General features: G+C 38.3%; 1 protein-coding gene across 1 annotated transcript in view; it reads right to left on the bottom strand.

Moving 5' to 3' along the window:
* Positions 1–20,753: 20,753 nt before the first annotated feature.
* Positions 20,754–21,344, bottom strand: part of LOC145409097 (thyrotropin-releasing hormone receptor-like) — a 64,564-nt gene continuing 63,973 nt past the window's right edge. The window contains exon 8 of the mRNA XM_080279641.1: positions 20,754–21,050. Within this exon, the coding sequence (XP_080135767.1) occupies positions 20,754–21,050 (297 nt within the window). The remainder of the gene's footprint in view (positions 21,051–21,344) is intronic.

The following is a 21,344-nucleotide window of genomic DNA, read 5'->3' as shown; positions in this document are numbered from 1 at the left end:
ATTCTACCGTACTGTATTATTATTATAAACTTCATTGGTATTTCTAGACGTAACGAGTTGTAAGTTTAAATGCATTAATATTGTAGCATACTGTTTGTTTATTATCGTAGGCATTAATGGTGTATGCATATTATTACCTATTCTATGCATTATCGTTTACTGTATGCATTATCGCAATTACTGTATGCATTATCCCTTATCGTATGCATTATCGCACTTGCTGTATGCATTATCAGTTATTGACTCTATTGGATACGTTTATGTGAAGCTACAGAACGTGTTGAATGTTTCTGGCGTATCCGACAGAGCCACGATTCCGGGGGGCTTGAATGATGAGTAAAGGGAAGCGTGGTCCATTGGATTGGGCAAATTTGGGCTGTCTGGACATTGCTACTCCTCACCCTGCCATAGGGTGGGAAAGGAGGTCCGGATGATGATCAGTTACTGTATGCAATATCGCAGTTATTGTATGCATTATTATTTACTATAGGCCTATGTATTATCAGTTACTGTATACAATATCGCACTTACTGTATACATTGTCACTTACTGTATGCATTATTAATTACTGTACGCATTGTGACAATTACTGTATGCATTATTAAAAGTACTGTACCGATTATCAATTACTTCATGTAGTACCACTCACTGTATGCTTTACCGCAATTGTATACATTATCACCACTACTGTATGCATTATCACAGGGACTATGCATTATCGCAATTATTGTATGCATTATCACAATTATTGTATGCATCATCACACTTATTGTATGCATTATCACACTTATTGTATGCATTATCACACTTATTGTATGCATTATCACACTTATTGTATGCATTATCACACTTATTGTATGCATTATTACACTTATTGTATGCATTATTACACTTATTGTATGCATTATTACACTTATTGTACCGTATACATTATCACTATTATAGTATATATGAATTATCACTTACTGTGTGCATTATCGCAATTATTGTATGCGTTATCGATTACTGTATGCATTACATTTATCAAAATTACTGTACGGTATGCATTATCAATTATTATATGCATTATCACAATTACTGTATGCATTATCACTTACTGCATGCAATATCACAAGTACTGTATGCAATATCACTACTGCATGCATTATCACAATTGTATGCATTACGTATCACTCACAGTTACGCTGCTGTATGCATTATAACAATTACGGTATGCATTATCACTTACTGTATGCATTATCGCTTATTGTATGTATAATCATTATTGTATGCATTATGCAATTAGGCTACTGTATGCATTATCACTTATTGCATGCATTATCATTATCGTATGCATTATTACAATTACCGTATGCATCATCACTTACTGTACGCATTACTGCAACAGGTAAATTCCAAAATTGCCTTCCTGTTTCTATTTCCCTCTGCCTATGACCTCCAGTCTTTTAAAAGCAATGTGGCCAGGCAGCACGAAATGAACGGATCTTAAAAGTGGCTCGCTTTAATTTTTCTTCTTGGAGAAATTTTTGGGAACTTTTAGCCTTAGGTTCCTTCTTCTTAAAAAAAAAAAAAAAAAAGTGCCCATCGTACGATAACGTGGAAGAGAAGTACGTTTAGGGACATTAATATTATTATTATTACTTCTGCTACTGGTACTACTACTATTACTACTATACTATTACAACAGCTACTACTATTATTACTGCTATAGTATTACAATTACTGCTATTACTATTACTGCCACTACTATTATTACTATTATACTGATACTATTACTACTACAGCTACTATTATAATATGCTACTACTACTACAACTACTATTATTACTATACTACTACCACTACTATTACTGCACTCTCTTCATCCCCATATTGGTACTAATTCCACGTATTATCACTACTTACTGAACCGTAGTACCAATCAGATAACAAACAAGCCGATCACTGCAGCGCAATACGGTACGCTGAGACGGATTACTGCACCGTAGCCTGATTTCACCGTACCGTGCACCGTTCAAAGGGAAGATATTGTATGAGGATGTAGTGTTTACTGAGGTGCAACCGGTTCTGCCCGACTTAGATCCTGTTAGCCTACGAATAGATGGAATAATTATGTTTGGAATTACATGCGAGAGAGAGAGAGAGAGAGAGAGAGAGAGAGACCTATTCCTCAAAAGAACTCTGTACCTGACCTGGGAGTAATGATTGATTCCACTTAAATTTCACCAAACTTGGTTCATAGTGCTGGCGCTCTGTCGAATAGTATCTTTATGTCCACAGTAAATCGCGATGCCTCGTTCATGACCCCCCTATACATCTCCCACATCCGTCCATTGCTATAGTACTCCTCGTCGTTGTGAGTCTGGGGTACCGTACATACTGCAGACGACCGTAGGCTGCTGGAATCACCCTGCACCGACGTTGGACAAAGTCTATACAGGGGCTTGAAAACCTTGACTATGCGAGTTGATTGAGGGCTTTGAACTTATTCTCCGTTCACGGGAGCATGCTTCGTCGTAACATCATCAAATACTGGCAAATATTTCATGGATACCCCTCACTGACCCCAGATGATCTGTTTGCCCGTCCTCTTTGACCTACTACCCGGGGCCACCAGTTCAAGAATGCCCACTCCCGATGTCTACGTGCGTAAGAGTGTCTTCACTATCACATGCGTCTCTCTCTGGAATTCTCTGCCCGACTCTGTTGTTTCTATTCAGGACCTAGCCTCTTTTAAAGCAGCTCTCACTTCCCATCTCGGCAACTCCATGTTCCAATTCCATTAACTCTTGTGATATTATTTCTCTCTTGCCCTATCGCTATCTGCCTCCCCTCCCCCCACTGCACTTCTTAACTGCGTATGGTGCACCTTCCAGCCTAAATCTTTGCTTTGCTCTTTCTTAATTATTTCCTGTTTTCCGTGGGCTGGCGCATCACCAGTGTGTGGCTTCCGTGGGCCCTTCCTTTGGGCAGGCTCAAGGTCCGGGAAGCCCACCGTGTAAGACAGCCCAGCCAGGTAAGATAAGACGGTATAACTTCAATCCTGTTATCGCAGTCATTAGTTTTGTAGCTCTGGGACTTTCAGATGCATTAGTACTGTACTATTATCAATATTACATGTACTATCAATATTACTGTACGCAGCTAGTTGCACGCTTTTACGCATTATTACTGTACTATTGTTACAACGCTATCATAAGCATTCCTGTGTTTTTCTATGTACTTACAGCACGCTTAAATAGATTATTATTATTATTATTATTATTATTACGCTATCCATTATGCTTTCCTGTGTTAATTTATGCACTAAGGACGCTTAGATATTACTTGTGCATTATTATTATTATCATTATTATTATTATTATTATTATTATTTTTACTACCAGTACTACTTTACAACTAATACTACTGCTATTATTATTATTATTATTACTATTTACTACTACTACTACTACTGCTGCTGCTATTATTATTACTGCTATTATTATTATTATTGTTATTATTATTATCACTGCTATTATTTTTATCGTACGCATTTTTTATATATTCTCTTCACTTTCAACAGGCGCAAACTTGCCCTCTCTCCATCTTGACAGCTGAGCCATAACACGAGATTAACACATGATGCTAATCACGAAGCAGTGCTATGGGGAGGATATTGAGCCGTAGCACTGTCTTTTCCACTACTGAGCCACGTGAAATAAGCTGGGAAAGAACGAAAATCTGGGCCAAGTTGACATGAACGAATTATAGTCACTTTTGGCATGTTATAAGTCTTCCCAACACCGCAGCCTACATTTATTTTGCTTATCGCTTTTTTTCTTGTGCTGCGCTGATCACGACATTATAATGGTCCAAAATGAATCGCTTAGGGAGAAGTTTTAAGAAATCTATGCCAAGATAATACTATACTCTTTTTACTCTAACTTGGCCTAAACTGTCATGTCTCCCTCTTGCATGCTGAGTGTTAGCAAAAGATTAAAACTAGAATACGGTGCTACACTGCTAGTTACAAAGAAGTGCTCCGAAAATGATGCTGAGCCGTAACATTGTTATTTTCTGTCACTGAGCTACGTGAAATAAACTGCAAAAGAACGAAAAGCTGGGCCAAGTTTGAGTAAAATGAGTATAGTACCGTAAAATTAACCTATATCCTCTTCACTTTAACTTGGCCCAGATTTTCGTCCTTTTGCACATTATTTCACGTACCGGTAGCTCAGAGGGAGAATTAGACAGTACTACGGCTCTACATCCCTTAGCACTTCTTCCTGACTAGCTTGATATTCTAGCGTACTTTCTTTTTTCTATATATTTAACTCAATATTAAAGATGTAGCGATGGCAATTTTAGGCCAAGTTAGAGTATTGGGTATAATATCGTAGTTAACTAAGCAGTATTACTCTTATCAATATTACTGTACCGCTTTGCACTGTGATTATTACGGTAATGCATTATTATATTTATCGCATGGATCATAGTTTTATTTTATTCAGCGCTATCTCCCCTCTGTATTTATTTATTTTATTTTTTTACTATTCTGTGTATCCAAAACGCAATCCTTTTCATTATTACGGATCTTGAATTTGGGTCTGTTAGTTGGCGTTTATTTTCTCTCGGAGGGAACAATCTAGCGGGCTTCTCACAATTGTTTCCTTCTTCCTTGCATTAAAAAAAAAAAAAAAGTTATAGTACTCGATTCCACACAGTTTCTTAAATCTGCTTCCTGGAAAATATCAGTTTTCAAATATTCGAATTTCTTTCCACGGCACATCACAGAAAACGGGCGAAAAAAAAAAAAAAGTTAAGCATCGTGACGGAAGATCGCTCAAACCGCCTTGGAAATTTCGTAACATTTTTTTAAGTGGTTTATTCTGTATATTACGAAATTAACATCTTATATACTAACAGGCCCATGTATGAATATTGACGTACTCTGCATAAACGGCATACAAATATATACTGAGGCGTAATGTGCTAAATAAATCGCCATGGAAGAGGAATTACGAAACCAGCTAACACAATTACATTATTATAGCCCCAAACATCACCACTAATCCAACATGGCAGCCTATTCAGAAAGCTATACTGTATACTGTAAGGTAATTTGGCTAGTCATCTGCTACACATACGCGCTTCACCATTATGCTTCCGGTATTACTGCGCGGCCACCTCCAATTTCATTTTTATTTGGGAGCTGCAACTTACCTCGACTCAAATTAAGGTGAGTCCTAGGTAAGGTTGGGTTAGTTAATTTTTGGTTGGGTTAGGTTAGGATTTCGTGTTTCCAGGAGGTGAACGAAACGGTAAATTGACGTGCTTTCAAACGGCGTGAACTACCTGCTAGATAAGTGCCTAGAGCTGTATGTTCTTAGTTAATCTCCATCCATAGTTCACATTTACGGTGATAATGCGCTTGAAAAATATGTATAGAGAGTTACATCGTGGGTTGCCTTCACATTTCCTGTAAATGGTTTTTGGCATTTGGTACACTTCGTTTATAATAGGCGGATGAGAAATATAATGATTACCAAGCACTGCATGAAGCACTGTTTTAATTTCATCACATATTCTTATAAACTGGATATAAAACAAGGCACCTTTATAAGCATTAACATTTCTCCAATTCACACAACCACGTGCTTGAATAATGATTGTCGAAGGAACGTGAATAAGTTGCATTTATATACACGTAAATGACTCACAATTCCTTACTATGTTGCTGATAACGTACCTTAATTCTCACGTCCTCTTGTTCTTGTATTAATATATAAAAAGTAAAGAAATAAAGCTGCACCACGCCTCCCAATGGGCTGAGGAGTCACTAAGTCAAATTTTTAAACATGACGATGCCGAAGGATGCCCAACGTATCGTACGTTATAAACAAAGCCAATAACTTCTACAAAAACTAATAATAATAATAATAATAATGAAAATAATAATAATATCTTGAATAATAAAGATCTGGAGTTATTTTCTTGCTTGTTGCCTATTCCTTGTATGTTTTTAAATATAAATTGTTTACAAGATGACGACTCACATTTTAACGATACGGAGAACAATAAATTTACTAATACCAGTTGTCCTACATGTACTTTATTATATTATTATTATTATTATTATTATTATCATCATCGAGACAACAAGGGATCAACCTATTATGTACTTTTTTCACTTACCTAAATTTACCATCTTGCTTGCTGAGCTGGAGCAAAACATAAATACTTGAATATGGTGCTAGTCACGAAGAAGTGCTACGGAGAGGATGAAGAGCTGTAGTATTAACCTGCCACTGAGTGAAATAATCTGGAAAAGAACCAAAACCTCCGCCAAGTTAAACTAAACGAGGTACAGCAATCGTATTAAAATGAAAAAAGGGAAGAATCTACGGGAAAAATTTTGAAAAACATGAAAAAGGTCGATATTTTAGAAAACATTAAATAAAAAAAAAAGACTGATTTGAGAGAGAGAGAGAGAGAGAGATTGTTCATTATGGTTTTAACGAGACAGTCCAGCCTTAATCCCAATAGAAATTATTTGGTTTTGAAAAATAATAAATTCATTGATAATCTATTAATGGAAATCGCACTGCTCTCTCTCTCTCTCTCTCTCTCTCTCTCTCTCTCTCCACACAAATAGACTACTGAATCTCTCTCTCTCTCTCTCTCTCTCTCTCTCTCTCTCTCTCTCTCTCTCTCCACACAAATAGACTACTGAATCTCTCTCTCTCTCTCTCTCTCTCTCTCTCTCTCTCTCTCTCTCTCTCAGCTACTTACCATCCCGATCTTTTTGTCCTGTCAGAAGTGTACGGTCCCGGGATATTTAAGGCGAAGGCGACCATACTCACCTTCCCCTGAGTAGCATTATGTGAGCAATAAACCCCAACCATTACTCACATCCGCCTTGAGCATTTTAACCCACTAGGCCACCAGGCGTCCATTTGGTTATATGGTTACCACCCAGCGTAGTAGATGGTTTCCTGGGTCAGAGGAAACTATTTTGCTTATCACTCGGTGTAGTCACCTGAAGGCAGCACTACATCGAGTGAATGGATGGTAGGCACCCCCACCTACCACGTACAAAACTTTCACATACCTCCAATCGTTAACCCTCTTTACTCTTTCTCTCAATACATAAACAATACCAAGTTTATCTATCTAAATTACACACAGATCTAGCACTATCTATCTATCTATCTAATCTACACACAAATCTAGCACTAATATCAAGGGGCAATAAGACACAAAATTCACTGCTGAGAATCTATTATTGTAAACAGCGTCTGGTTGCTATGGTTACATGGATTTTGGCCTTGCGTCTTTTCATACCCCCCCAAAACAAAAATATGGATAATTCTTCCTTTAAAATATTCGTTAGTTTAGCATTCTTATAGATTAATCACTGATGTACAAGGAAAGGGACTCTCTCTCTCTCTCTCTCTCTCTCTCTCTCTCTCTCCAATGTACAGGCTAACGGATTCTAAATAATGTACAGGCTAACGGATTCTCTCTCTCTCTCTCTCTCTCTCTCTCTCTCTCTCTCTCTCTCTCTCTCTCTCAGCTATTTATTTATTTATTTTTATTTATTTTTATCAGTTTTTTCACCTACCAAACCTAAATTATTTACTACATACTTCGTTCATTCAAGGGATTTTTTTTTTCTCCTCTGATTCACGTCTCAAAATCATACCCTTAAAAAGCTTAGAATACTGGAGCCGTAATTCTCACCTTAGGATTCTTAGCACCCTTTCCTAGGCGATTTTGTCTGACTCAATATTCCTTTAAACATTATCATCTTCATTATTAACGTAACTTGCTTGTACAACTAAGAATATGAAAAAACTAGTCACGAAGAAGTGCTACAAGGAGTGGCTTTGGAGAATACGCAACACTCTTTCCTTAGTGATTTATTTTGTACATTACACCTCAATATTCTTGTATATTACTGATGAAGACTATGGCGATATGAAAAACGGCATAAATAGCGTACAGGAGAGCGTTCAGGTGTAACAAACTAAATCGCTAAGGAAGAAGTGTTAGGGATTTGCCTGTCACAATACCGTCGTTTATGGAGACGGGTTCAATAATTTGTAAAAACTTCCACAATTATGTTTCTCTAGCACAATCTCTCTCTCTCTCTCTCTCTCTCTCTCTCTCTCTCTCTCTCTCTCTCTCTCACACACACACACACACACACACACACACACACCAAACCCCCCCTCCCAACCACCAACACCTACACACACACACACACACACACACACACACACACCAAACATCGCCCACCCACATACACACCAAAAACACCCCTCCACACCCACAAACACCCACCCGCCCAGACACACCCACACCCACACCCACCCAGACACACCCACACCCACTCACCCACCCACCAACACACACAAACGCACCCCCCCACACACACACCAAACTCCAGCCCACCCCCCCACGTACCCCCCCACACACATAATAAATATAAACGACCACACTTCCCCCACCCCCACACACAACAAAAACACTCCCCAGTACCATTAACACACACACATATATACAAATTAAAACGATTCTGAAACACTACCCTCACTATATACCCTACCAAACAGAAAAAAAACAGGAAAACAAACAGAAAAGATAAAACGAGTCTTAATAATAATAAAACACAGTCGCCACACCAAACACACACATACAACAAACACCAGAAGGACGATTTTATTTATTTTACCCTAACAATAAATTTCTTTCCAATATTTCCTTCTGTCTTTCTAACTTCAGTAATCCGTCTTTGCTAAGTGTGGAGGGGGGTTGGAGAGGGGCGCCTGCACGTGGGGGCATTGATATGACGGGGTGGTGGGCCTGCCTGGTTCTACGGATAGTCAACTCCCCTCCCTATCCCCCGAAAGGAGGCTGGTGGACTGCAGGTGAGGGGCAACTTCAGCCTGCCGTCCACTGGGATCACGTTTAGATGAACCTGGAGCTATAAATACTACGGTACTCTGACTACTACCACTACAGCTATTACTATTACCAATACTGTACTATTACTACTACCAACATTACTTCTACTACTACTACTTCAACTACCACCAACACAACTACTACTACCAATACAACTACTACTATTACCAATACTACTACTATAACTACCAACATTACTACTACTACTACTACCACCACCACCACCAATACTACTACTAATACTACTACCACCACCACCACCAATACTACTACTACTACTACCACCACCACCACCAATACTACTACTACTACTACTACTACCACCACCACCACCACCAATACTACTCCTACTACTACTAGGACACTATTACTATTACCAATACTATTACTACTACTACTACTACACCATCATCACCACTACCATCACCAAAAAACAATACACAAATTATTAAATAAACCACCAAAGAAACAGTGCAACGAAATCTTTAGAAAACGAAAACAGACGAAACCTGACAAATTACAAAAAAAAAAAAATTGTATTGGGAAACCTCCAAAAAGGCATCGAATGTAGAGGAACCCTGAAATAAATCGCCGAGGAGAAATTACTACGAAACAATAATAATAATAATAATAATACACGAATAAAACCTATAACAAAAGCAATACTGGAGAGAGAGACAGACAGACAGACAGACAGACAGACCCAACCCATCCCATTCCGCCAATACGAGTGTCACAGCGAAAAAAAAGACCAAAAATAAAAGACAAGGATAGGCCAATTTCGGACAGGCCCCCAGCCCTTGTAATGGGGTAAAAAATATATGAGAGTACAGAGCAAAAATCGCGTTAACTGCGTGGAATTTATCGGAGAGAGAGAAAGAGAGAGAGAGAAAGCTGTTATAATCATTTTGTTACAATTACTACTACTACTACTACTACTACTACTAATAATAATAATAATAATAATAATAATAATAATAATAACAATACAGTAATAAAATAATAGTAATGATAATACTAATAATAATAAAATAACAACAATAATAATAATAATAATAAAATAATAATAATAATAATAATAATAATAATAATTATAATAATTTTTAAAGACAAACATGACGTCACTACAAACCCCCCCCCCAAAAAAAATGAAAAAAATTCCATAGTATTTCTCTGGCTTACATTTTTGGGGGAGAAAGAATATAACGTCAGGCAGTATATGGGTAAAAACAGATAATGAAAATAGACCGCAAAAATACAGTGATATATAGACAACTGCCGCCATGAAGGGGGACCGAAGCGAAAAAAAGAGTTGATTCAGGGTTGCGTGTGTGTGTGTGTGTGTGTGTGTGTGTGTGTGTGTGTGTGTGTGAAGGCAGGCTATGTATGTACGTATATGTATATGTATTTGTGTGTATGTATGTATGCAGCCTATGTGTGTGTGTATATATGTATGTATGTATGTGTGTGTGTGTGTTTGTGTATGCAGGCTATGTAAATGTAGGTGTGTATGTATGTATATGTATGTATGTATATTTATGTATGTATGTATGTGTGTATGTATATGTATGTATGTATATTTATTTATGTACAGTATATATATGTATGTATGTATGTGTAAGAGTGTGTGTGTGTGTGTGTGTGTGTGTGTGTGTGTGTGTGTGTGTGTGTGTGTGTGTGTGTGTTAATCGAACCCGGGCACTATGGGTATTAAAAATAGATAGACAATTACATGGATAGATAGAGACAGGCGTGTTGTTTAACCCTTTGGGCTTTTGCATGACTATCTATCTATCTATCTATCTATCTATTACTCAATCTACATCACCTATATTACTATCTATGCCTGCCTGTCTGTCTGTATGTCCACTCTTTGTATAGGTCTGGTCTATCTACCCATCTATCTATCAGCAATGTAAATATAAATAGATAGATAGATAGATAGAAAATTGGATATAAACAAACTATACCGTACCGATAAAAAGCACACTAGTTTTTTTAATAAGAAAAGAATACGATCATAAAATAAACGCACAGATAGATGGATAGATAGATAGACAGACAGATAGATGGATTGAAAGAAACAGGTGGGGTGGAAACGTATACAGGTACACAGGCATAGATAGATAGATAAATGGATAGATAAAGCTGGAAACGCGTACATAGATAGGTGCATGCATAGATAGATAGATAGATATAGATTGATGGATACACAGGCTGGAAACAGATAGATAGATAGGTACATAGATAGATAGATATAGATAGATAGATAGACAGATACACAGGGTGAAAAACAGACTGGTACATGCAGATAGACATAGATAGACAGATAGATAGATAGACAGACACAGATAGATAGATAGACAGATAGACACAAAGACAAGGTGTAAATGTAGTAATGTCCTTTTTATTTCTGCATGATAGAACATTATAAATAAATTAATAAATAAAAATAAAGAGGAAAGCTAGTTACTCTTTTTGCATAACCGGAGGAAAAGAGAGAGAGAGAGAGAGAGAGGGAGAGAGAGAGAGGCTACCTGTTGTGCATGACCAGAGGACTATGGCAGATAGATAGATAGACAGATATAGATAGATAGATAGATAGACAAAGATGGAGAGGAAATTAAGGCAATCTGTGCATGCAGATAGACTGATAGATAGACAGATAGACATGTAGGTAGGTAGGAAGGTAGGTAGGTAGATAGGTAGGTAGGTAGGTAGGTAGGTAGATGATTCGATAGATAGGTACGTAGATAGATATATGGACAAAATTTAGGCTCTTCTGTGTATGATCGGAGGAATGTGGCAAAATACAGATAGATAGATAGATAGATAGACCGGAAATTTGGTTAGGCGCTGTTGTGCATGACAGGAGGAAAATAGATAGATAGATCGACGCCCAGATAGATAGACAGGAAATGTTGTTAGGCGCTTGTGCATATAAAAAGTTAGATAGATAGATAGCTAGATAGATAGACAGACAGATAGACAGATAGACAGGAAATGTAGTTATGCTTTGTTGTGCATGACTCAAGAAGAACGACAGATAAAAACGGATGCAGATAGATAGATGGGAAAAATAGTAAGTTCTAAGATAGATACATACACCGAGATAGATAGAAAAAGGGGCTAGGTATTAGACAGACGCAAATAATCCAAGCTTATGACAAAAATACACTAAGAAACACACAATAATAATAATAATAATAATAATAATAATAATAATAATAATAATAATAACCATATAATAATAATAATAATAATCCATACTCAACGTGCATATGGTAATGGTGAGCAGCCTAATACAAATACATACACATACACACACGCATATAAACCTCTCATATACACACACATACACCTCTCATACTCTCAAACACACCTTTACTATACACCAATATTAACGCCTCTCATATACACACTCATATACCCCTCTAATATACACATACACACTTCTCATACACACATATACACCTCTCATATACACACATATACGCCTCACATATACACACATTCATACCTCTCATATTCACATATAAACCTCTCATACACATATAAACCTCTCATATACACACATATACACCTCTCACACACACATATACACCTCTCATACACACATATACACCTCTCATATACACACTCATACAAATCTATCATGTGTACTCTATAAAGCTTCATGTTTTATATATCAGAGCTCCAAACTTGCATATACATTATACATATACACTATACATATTTATTCACAGTGCAGTATATCCACAGTGTATATATGCGTTATGTCTTGCGTGGAAATTAATGGTATTCATATTACACCAAAAAATGTCAACATATACCACGTGATGTATGTAGACAAATGCCACGTGAAAAATACATGTAAATGCCACGTGATACGTAAACATGTGCCACGTGATGTTTGTAAATACGACGTGGAGAAAACATATGCACGCGGTGTAAATGCCACGTGAAATATGCTTATAAATGCCACGTGGAGAAATAGCATATGCCACGTGATGAGTAAACAAATGCCAAGTGAAATATACTAATACATGCCACGTGAAATTGACATCCCATGTGATGTGTAAACAAGTATCACGTGATAATTGTAAACAAATGCCACGTGAAAAATGTAAACAATGACACGTGGAAATGTTTACACGTACGTGGCAAATGTAAACAGCACTATATGACAAATGCAAAGGCCACGTGAAATGTAAGTGCCAATTAAATACGTGAAATACCACGTGGAAAATGTACACAAATGTCACGTGGAAGTGTACGAAAATACCACGTGAAAAGAAAAAATGTCAAGTATAAAAACAATATTACATGTGGAAAGTTTTAATACCACATGCAAAAGGGTAAAAAAGAAAGTGAAGAATATAAACAAATGCCACGTGAACAATGAAAGAAAAAATCACGTGAATCACACGCCACGTGGAAGACAACAAACGTCACGTGGTAATGTAAACAAAAAACACGTGGCAAAGGTAAACAAAAAAATTGCGTGGCAAATGTAAACAAAAAGCACGTGGCAAATGTAAACAAATGCCACATGGATCCTAGCCAATCACCTGCCTCGGCTCCCATGACGTCACAGAGGTCTGGCCAATCACAGCAGAGATACCAGCGTGACTCCGCCCCCAGCAAAGGTAACAGGTAATGACGCTCAGTAGTTCATTTAATTAAGTTATATAAATTAATAATCCGTCATAATAATAATAATAATACTGTAATAATAATAATAATAATAATAATAATAATAATACAGGCCATTATCCATTTAACTATCATTCATACATGACAGAGAGAGAGAGAGAGAGAGAGAGAGAGAGAGAGAGAGAGAGAGAGAGCGCTATAACAACGCTTTCTGAAAATAGGCGACCGAGATGGAGTGAACTATCTCTAGTTTCTCACTTTAATGTCAGCAAGAGTCAGCATTTGATATTCTCTCTCTCTCTCTCTCTCTCTCTCTCTCTCTCTCTCTCTCGTGTCCAGCTCTGAGCCGAAACAGGGGAAAAAGACGAAACACAATATTTTCACGGTGCCGAATCAGAGGCCGGTGTGAAACATCTTACGGGCTTCTGGCCTTGGGTTCCTTCTTCCACGCATAAAAAAAAAAAAAAAAAAAGAAAATCATATCTTGTTTAATATTCAGGGCCGAATCCAGGGCAGAGACGAAATATGTAATGGAGTTCTGAATTACAAGAGCCGGATTACAAACTGGGACGAATCATGTACAGGCTTATTTTGAAATTCTGGAGCCGAGACGTGTAGGTACGAAATATCTAAATGTTCGTCACGCGTGAACCGAATCAGGGGCAGGTACGAAATGGTTTAAAAATTACGAACCGAAAAAAACAGAATGGTACAAAACATCCCAAGGTTTTGAAAATTCAGGAGCCGAAACTAGGAGAGGGACGAAATGTGTGGATATTCAGACGCCGAAACTGGAGAAGGGGCGAAATATCTAACGGGTTGTTATGAAATCCCGGGGCCGAAATAGGGTAAGGGACGAAACATCTGAAGGTTTGTTTTGAAATACATGAAGGAAAAAAACATTGAGAAAAATAAAGTAATGCAGTACGGATGGCAGCAAAGGTGAGAATGTAAAAATATAAATTGGGGTGGAAAGGCCGTTTGTAGCTAGGTAATTGAATGAGAGAGAGAGAGAGAGAGAGGAATTACATATAACCAAACTTAACTTTCTTCCTTTTTGAAGAATAAGGAGAGAGAGAGAGAGAGAGGAATTACATATAACCAAACTTAACTTTCTTCCTTTTTGAAGAATAAGAGAGAGAGAGAGAATTACATAAGCTATTTGTATATGTTTTTACGGGTTCTGAGGGGTAACGAGAGAGAGAGAGAGAGAGAGAGAGAGAGAGAGAGAGAGAGAGAGAATACCATATAAGCTATTTGTTTTTACGGGTTCTGAGGGGTAACCAGAGAGAGAGAGAGAGAGAAAGAGAATTACCTTACCTTCGCAATCACTCCAATAACCGTTCCATTTTCTCTCCCTCGTAACAATAATCGCTACAGCCAACAATCACACTTCCAGGAATATGGCGTTGTGGTACAGCTGGGAGTTACGTTAATAAGAGAATTACCGGGAAAAATAAAACGATGTTGCACGTTTGAAAATAAAAACAAAACTGAGACCCGTGTACAGATGCGTCCGCCTAACGTCAGCGCGTTCAAAGCGTTCCGCGCGGGAAAAATAACAAACGCTGAAAAAGAAGTCAAACCGGCAATTAACCCTGAATTTTGGCGTCTACAATTGGTTTTAGCACAAGAATTATTAGTCAGGGAAAGGAAAAACGCTTCTACCTCGCCGTCATCATCTGTTACCCTTCCCCCTTGAAACTGAAGCCAGAGACACGCGGCAAAAACGAACACCAACGCTACACGTAAACACCAACGGACATTTAGACCTTACGAGGCACTGATATAAGGCCTATTCTGCCTTACACGAGCACCAGCGAAGGATGAGAGGTACCTGATACATTATTCAAACTGGTAAGCTGTGACAGTTAATCATACGTATTTTTATTTGTCGTTTATGTGCAGTTTAAACCTATATATATACTGTTATCACCACAAGCGCTTATCTTAGAGCAGTATAATATCTATATACACACGTTCATATACATTAACCCTTTCAGTACGATAACCGTCTTTTTTTACGTCATTCTTGCCGCTACCAGACGATTTTACTCAGCTTAGGACCGCCGCCTCGTAGTAAAGGAGTTATTGAAAGCAAACTCAAATCCTTCCTGTCCAGCAGTCCTTCTGAGCTGAGTAAAATCGCTTGAAAATAGCAAAAATAAATACATACTCGTACTGAAAGGGTTTACTGGCAAAATATGAGCAGCAATTACATGAAATTTAAAAAGTATTGGTCTTTTTTTTTCATTAGTTAACCATATCACCATTTTAAATTTTCAACATATATATTTTTTTCACTTCCTTTCTCCCCTTCTTGCACATTTCGAAATTCAGCTTAACCCCTTCCAGCCGAGGACTCAAAAATTAAAACTTACTTCCAGACGATTTTTTTTCAGTTCTGTAGGGATTTTTTTGTTCATTTTCTGAAAAGGAGGGATTAGATACAGCCTTCATTAATCCCCTGAACACTGAACGGATGAACAAAATCGTCTGGAGGTGGCAAAGAACAATGATGTGGAGAACAGTGGAGAACAAATTAAGATTGTGTGTGTGTGTGTGTGTGTGTGTGTGTGTGTGTGTGTGTGTGTGTGTGTGTGTGTGTTCCTAATCATTTAACAGGTAATTTGTGTGTGTGTGTGTGTGTGTGTGTGTGTGTGTGTGTGTGTGTGTGTGTGTGTGTGTGTGTGTGTACTTTATTTCCTATTTCCTATATCATTCTTGCTAATTTTTGACGATTTTATTTTTAGCTCGACCCCCTACAACTTAGAGCGTTTTAATTTTCGCGATTTGACACGCAGGGTAGAAACAATGGCAGATTCTACCCCTTCAAAAATCACCATCCTTATGCAATGGTAGTAGGTGTACACGAATCACTAATGAATGAATCAATCAATCACGCGGGTCATGAAAATCTACTATTCCAAACTCTGCTACCAATCACTACCTTACGATAACTGGCAAGATGGCGAACGATAATTTCTGCAACTTAGTGCTATTATGTTCAAAATCCAACACACTTTTCAGAATATTGTGTAGGAGTTTCGTATTTCTTCGACCAAAAAGTGAAGCGCTATTTCTGACCAAGATTGAACATGCTTCCGTTTACAGACGTTTACCTGGTCATTACAATACAATAATTAGCACTTCTAGGTAAGTTAGTGAAGTATAGTATTGTCCTTATGTAACATGAAAATGGCAAAAATAATTACAAAATTATCATAGCCCTGCATAAATAATATCAACTTTCTCACGCCCTCTTGAACATTGGTGGGTGACTGACGGGCAGGGGGAGGGACAATGAAGAGAGCCTGCAAAAAGTAACCATCTTTCCAGTCCCATCTGAAGATAACCTACAACCGGTGAAGTACAATGAAAACACTATCTTCACTCGTTCGCATTTCAGATGGATCAAATTTTCCCACATGGTTTCATCAACCTTTGGGAAGATATCTGGGTCTCTATACATGAACAAATTTGTCACTTTAATTTTTGGTGCCAAACCTGTCGACTTAGATAACGTTGACTGTGCCCCCCCCCTAAAAAAAAAAATGGATGTTGAATTATGTGACGTATATACACGGCATCTGGAGTGTAGGGTGTTGTGAGTGGCTTTTTAAAATGGAGGAAGTAAATACAGTAGTCATTACCTTTTCTTTACTATTAATGGTCTTTTTTAAGCTCAATAAAATCCTCTGGTGGTGGCAGAAATAAAGAAATAGACAAATAAAACTTAACTGCATCCTCAAGCTGAAAGGGTTAAGCATGCCTTATAATTTCCTAGATACACTAATTTTAATCACATAGCATAATTAGCCATATATCCCCTTACATCTATATATACATACATGGGTAACGAGTTTAAGAAAATAGACCTATATATTAATTACCTCATGAGCACCTTTACATACATACATACACACATACATATAATTACCTGAAGTATCTCACACATACACACACATGCACATATATATCATCTTACACATACGCACATATATCTAAGTCTCGCACATACATACATGCATATATATCTAAAGCATCTTATAATATTCCATATCCATAATCTCAATATCTAAGTCTATTTACAAGGTCCTAAAACTCTAATGAGCTAATGGCTTTGTTTGATACTATACAGTTGCAGTAAGAACACTGGGCTAGGCTGGGTTCTCTTCACCGCAACAACTAATGCTTATGACACACTTTTGACTATTGTTACCTTCCTACATCTCTCTGACTCTCTCTCTTAAATGTTGTTTTCATTCTTCGTATCTTAATTTCTTCAATAACTGTTCGTTTCCTTCTCTATAACCTTACCTTTGAGTTATATTGCCCTACAAAATAACGTGCCCTACAAATTAATTCCAAGATGGCTACTCACCTATTCAAAAAATCTTACTATTCTATATTTCTATATTAAAGGACGACATGGATTTATTTTTTTCCGAAATCCACGCTTTCCACATCGCAAATTACAGTGCAATTACGTAACTCAGCATTCACTAAGCTGAGATATGAATACTCGAGTATGTACACAGAAATACTGCATCGAATATTAAAATACTGAGCAACATGTGGCAACCTGGCAATGGGTGACTGATGTATGATAATTGCAAACATGAGAAATCGTCACTCTCATTACCTTTTGTTTTCTGACGCATTTTTTAATACTGTATGGCGTAGTTCAGAATCTATATTATTTTTATTCTGTGACTCATTAACGTAAAATTGCATATTATCCTAAAATTCTATATACTCTGAGTTGCCATATATACTGAAAGATATGGAGAATCAACATTGGGTCTAATTCCACCAAACCTATGATTAATGAAACTTGACTCTACCTAAACAAAGATCCCTAACACTTACTCTACCTCTAGTTGTCAGAAGTATTGTCATTTGATAAGGCTGTCTAAGATGAATGTTTAGAGCTGTAGAAGTTTTACAGTTTCTGAATGTCTATCAGGTAGGTTGATGACATACAGTATTTTCAAGACTGTATGCCATTTTCTTGAATTTTTAGAAGTGTAAATGTATTTTGTTCACACTGTTTTTTGGCAACCTTTGTACCATCTTTTATTATTTGGGGCTTAGATGAAACAAGTTTAATCTTACAATTGGGGTATGTAGTCTTTCAGACAACAAGATCAGCTTTGTTTCACCCTGTCAAATGCTCCCCAAACTTGCAATATTAACTAAAAGACATCAGCTAACAGCTTTCCCTGTAATATAAAATGAAACCCTGAAATTCTCACAGACTACACCTTCAGTCATCATGCACTGACAAATGAAGTGACTGACTGATCTGGCTGGTATTTACACTAAATGCTGTCAAGATGGACACTTAATCTTGCACCAATGGCTCTTCTCAAGCAGCCTCCATCTCGAGTATACTGAAGGCTTTCTTACCACCAATTAACAGACTGCAATAATAAATAATATACAAAGCACATTTAAGAACAGACTCTTCACTCTCTTGCATGCAAAATAACAGACTCGTGTAACTTCAGCAAGAACCACTGACGGCGTGATGTAGTTTTCCAAAGCACCTGTTCTTGACACGGTCCCACTGGGTGCAAGTTACCCTGCCGAAGTCTGCCATTAGGCCTTCAGGCTAGACCTATTACACAGACCAACAACAACTAAATGGACAGCCAATGAGACATACCAGCTGAGTTGTGCCATTAGGAGTTCAAATTCGACCCAATTCCTGGACCAACCACTAAACAGAGAACCACCAAGATGGACCAGTACTGGGCCTTACACTTGAACCAGAGAATCACTGTAATGGACCAACGAACATTCAGGGTGGATCATGCACTGACCAACTACCAAGCAAGAACCACGAAAATGGGGCCATAAGCATTCAAATGACCATACTCGTTGACTATTATACGAGTACAAGATGAATAAGCAATTAACTCCTTTAATTTCATGATGTTTTATATTCTTCTCTTGCTACTGCCAGACAATTTTTTTTCAGCTTAAGACAGTAAAGGAATTAATAAAGTGCTGAATCTTATCCCTCCAGGTTAGAAAAAAAAAAAAAAAAAAAAAAAAAGTCTATATTAAGTTCAGTACAACATCAGAATCCAAGAGAAAAAAAAAACATCCTCAGCTTGGAGGGACTAAATCTGCCTATATACCAACCGACTGGCATGCACGATGGATCTAAGTCGACCAATCTCCATGCACATGTCATTAAAGCTGACCAATGAGCATTCACGGTGGATCATATCTAGATTAATCATCAAGCGACAGCCACTGAAGCGGGCCAGTGAGCATTTTCCATGGATTATATATTGACCAACTACCAAGCAGTTCCCTCTAGAACCAACCAGTCAGCGCTCATAGTGGATCAAATGCTAACCAATCACAGAAGGGGGGATGCAGCGAGATACAACAGTGGACAATCACTTGAAGTGGATCAAATCGCCATAAATAAATCCATCAGACCTCAGAAACAATCACCAGCCAATCATGTAGCATACGTCACAAATACGAACCAATCAGTGCTCACAGCGGGACAACTGCTAACCAACCACGATGCGGAACTGATGCATGCTCAGAGTTGATTACACACTTCCAGCTGTGAGCTTGCACTGGATCAAGCACCAATTAATCACAGAACACAGGCCAAGAAAAAAAAATCAGTATTCAAACAGGATCAAGTGCCAACCAATGAATGCCTACATAATCATCAAGCACAAGCCAAGAAAATAAACCAGTTAGCATACAGTGAATCAAGCACTGACTAATGAGTATATAGGTTCAAGTGCTAACCAATCACAATGCACTAGCCACAGAAATGAACCAACCAGCACTCAGAGTGGATTGAGCATCAACTAATGGACGCCTAGTGAGGTTCAATGGCTTGCCTATCACAATGCATTAGCCACAACACTAAAGCAACCACCCATTAGACTGGAGCAAGCCTTGACCAATGAGCTCTCAGGGTGGATCAAATGCCGACCAATGAGGACTCAAGCAGATCAAGCCTCGATCAAAGAGAGACCAGAATGAATCAACTGTCGACCAATCAGCTTCAAGAATGGATCAACAACAGACCTATGAGTATTCAGACTGGATCAACTGCCGACCAATCAGCTTCATGAATGGCTCAAGCGTCAACCAATCATCGTTCAGAGGGCCGTCTGCTCGTCCAGGGAGGGCTGTTGGCAGGTTATAACGATGTGTCTGCCGGCGAGTTGCGATGTTGTTGTTGTTGATGTTGTGGCCCGGCGTCGTGGGAGGAGTTGGACCAAACGGCGGGCGAGGCGGCGGGGGGCGGTGCTAGCCTTTGTGGGGGGCAAGGGGGTGGACGGGGCCGGGGAGAGGCCGTTGAGGAGGGAGGCAGCGTCGGCGGGGGAGGGTGGGTAGTTGAAGCCGTTGTTGCTGCCGCTATGTCCGTTGTTTCCGTTGCTGTCGGCCGATGATGTCTGCCGGAGAGAATTGTGATGGAAGTGAAAGGCATCAGGAAAACCATAGGAGGAAAGGATGTAGTGTTAATGGTAGTGGCAGTTGCGTAATCCCAGTCTGTAGCAGTGGAAAGGAAGCAGTGGCAGTGGCAGTAGCAGTGGCATAATCCCAGTCCGTAGCAGAGGAAAGGAAGCAGTGGTAGTGGCAGTAGCAGTAGCAGAGTGACCCCGGTCTGTAGCAGTGGAAAGGAAGTAGTTGTAGTGATGGCAGTAGCAGAGTAACCTCGATCTGTAGTGGATGAAAGGCAGTAGCGG

The sequence above is a fragment of the Coenobita brevimanus genome, chromosome 79 (genome assembly GCF_032717465.1).
Source record: "Coenobita brevimanus isolate Jiangsu-jjx chromosome 79, ASM3271746v2, whole genome shotgun sequence".
In the NCBI taxonomy this organism is placed as follows: domain Eukaryota; kingdom Metazoa; phylum Arthropoda; class Malacostraca; order Decapoda; family Coenobitidae; genus Coenobita; species Coenobita brevimanus.
The sequence above is the reverse complement of the archived record's forward strand: the minus strand, read 5'-3'. Positions and strand labels throughout refer to the sequence as shown.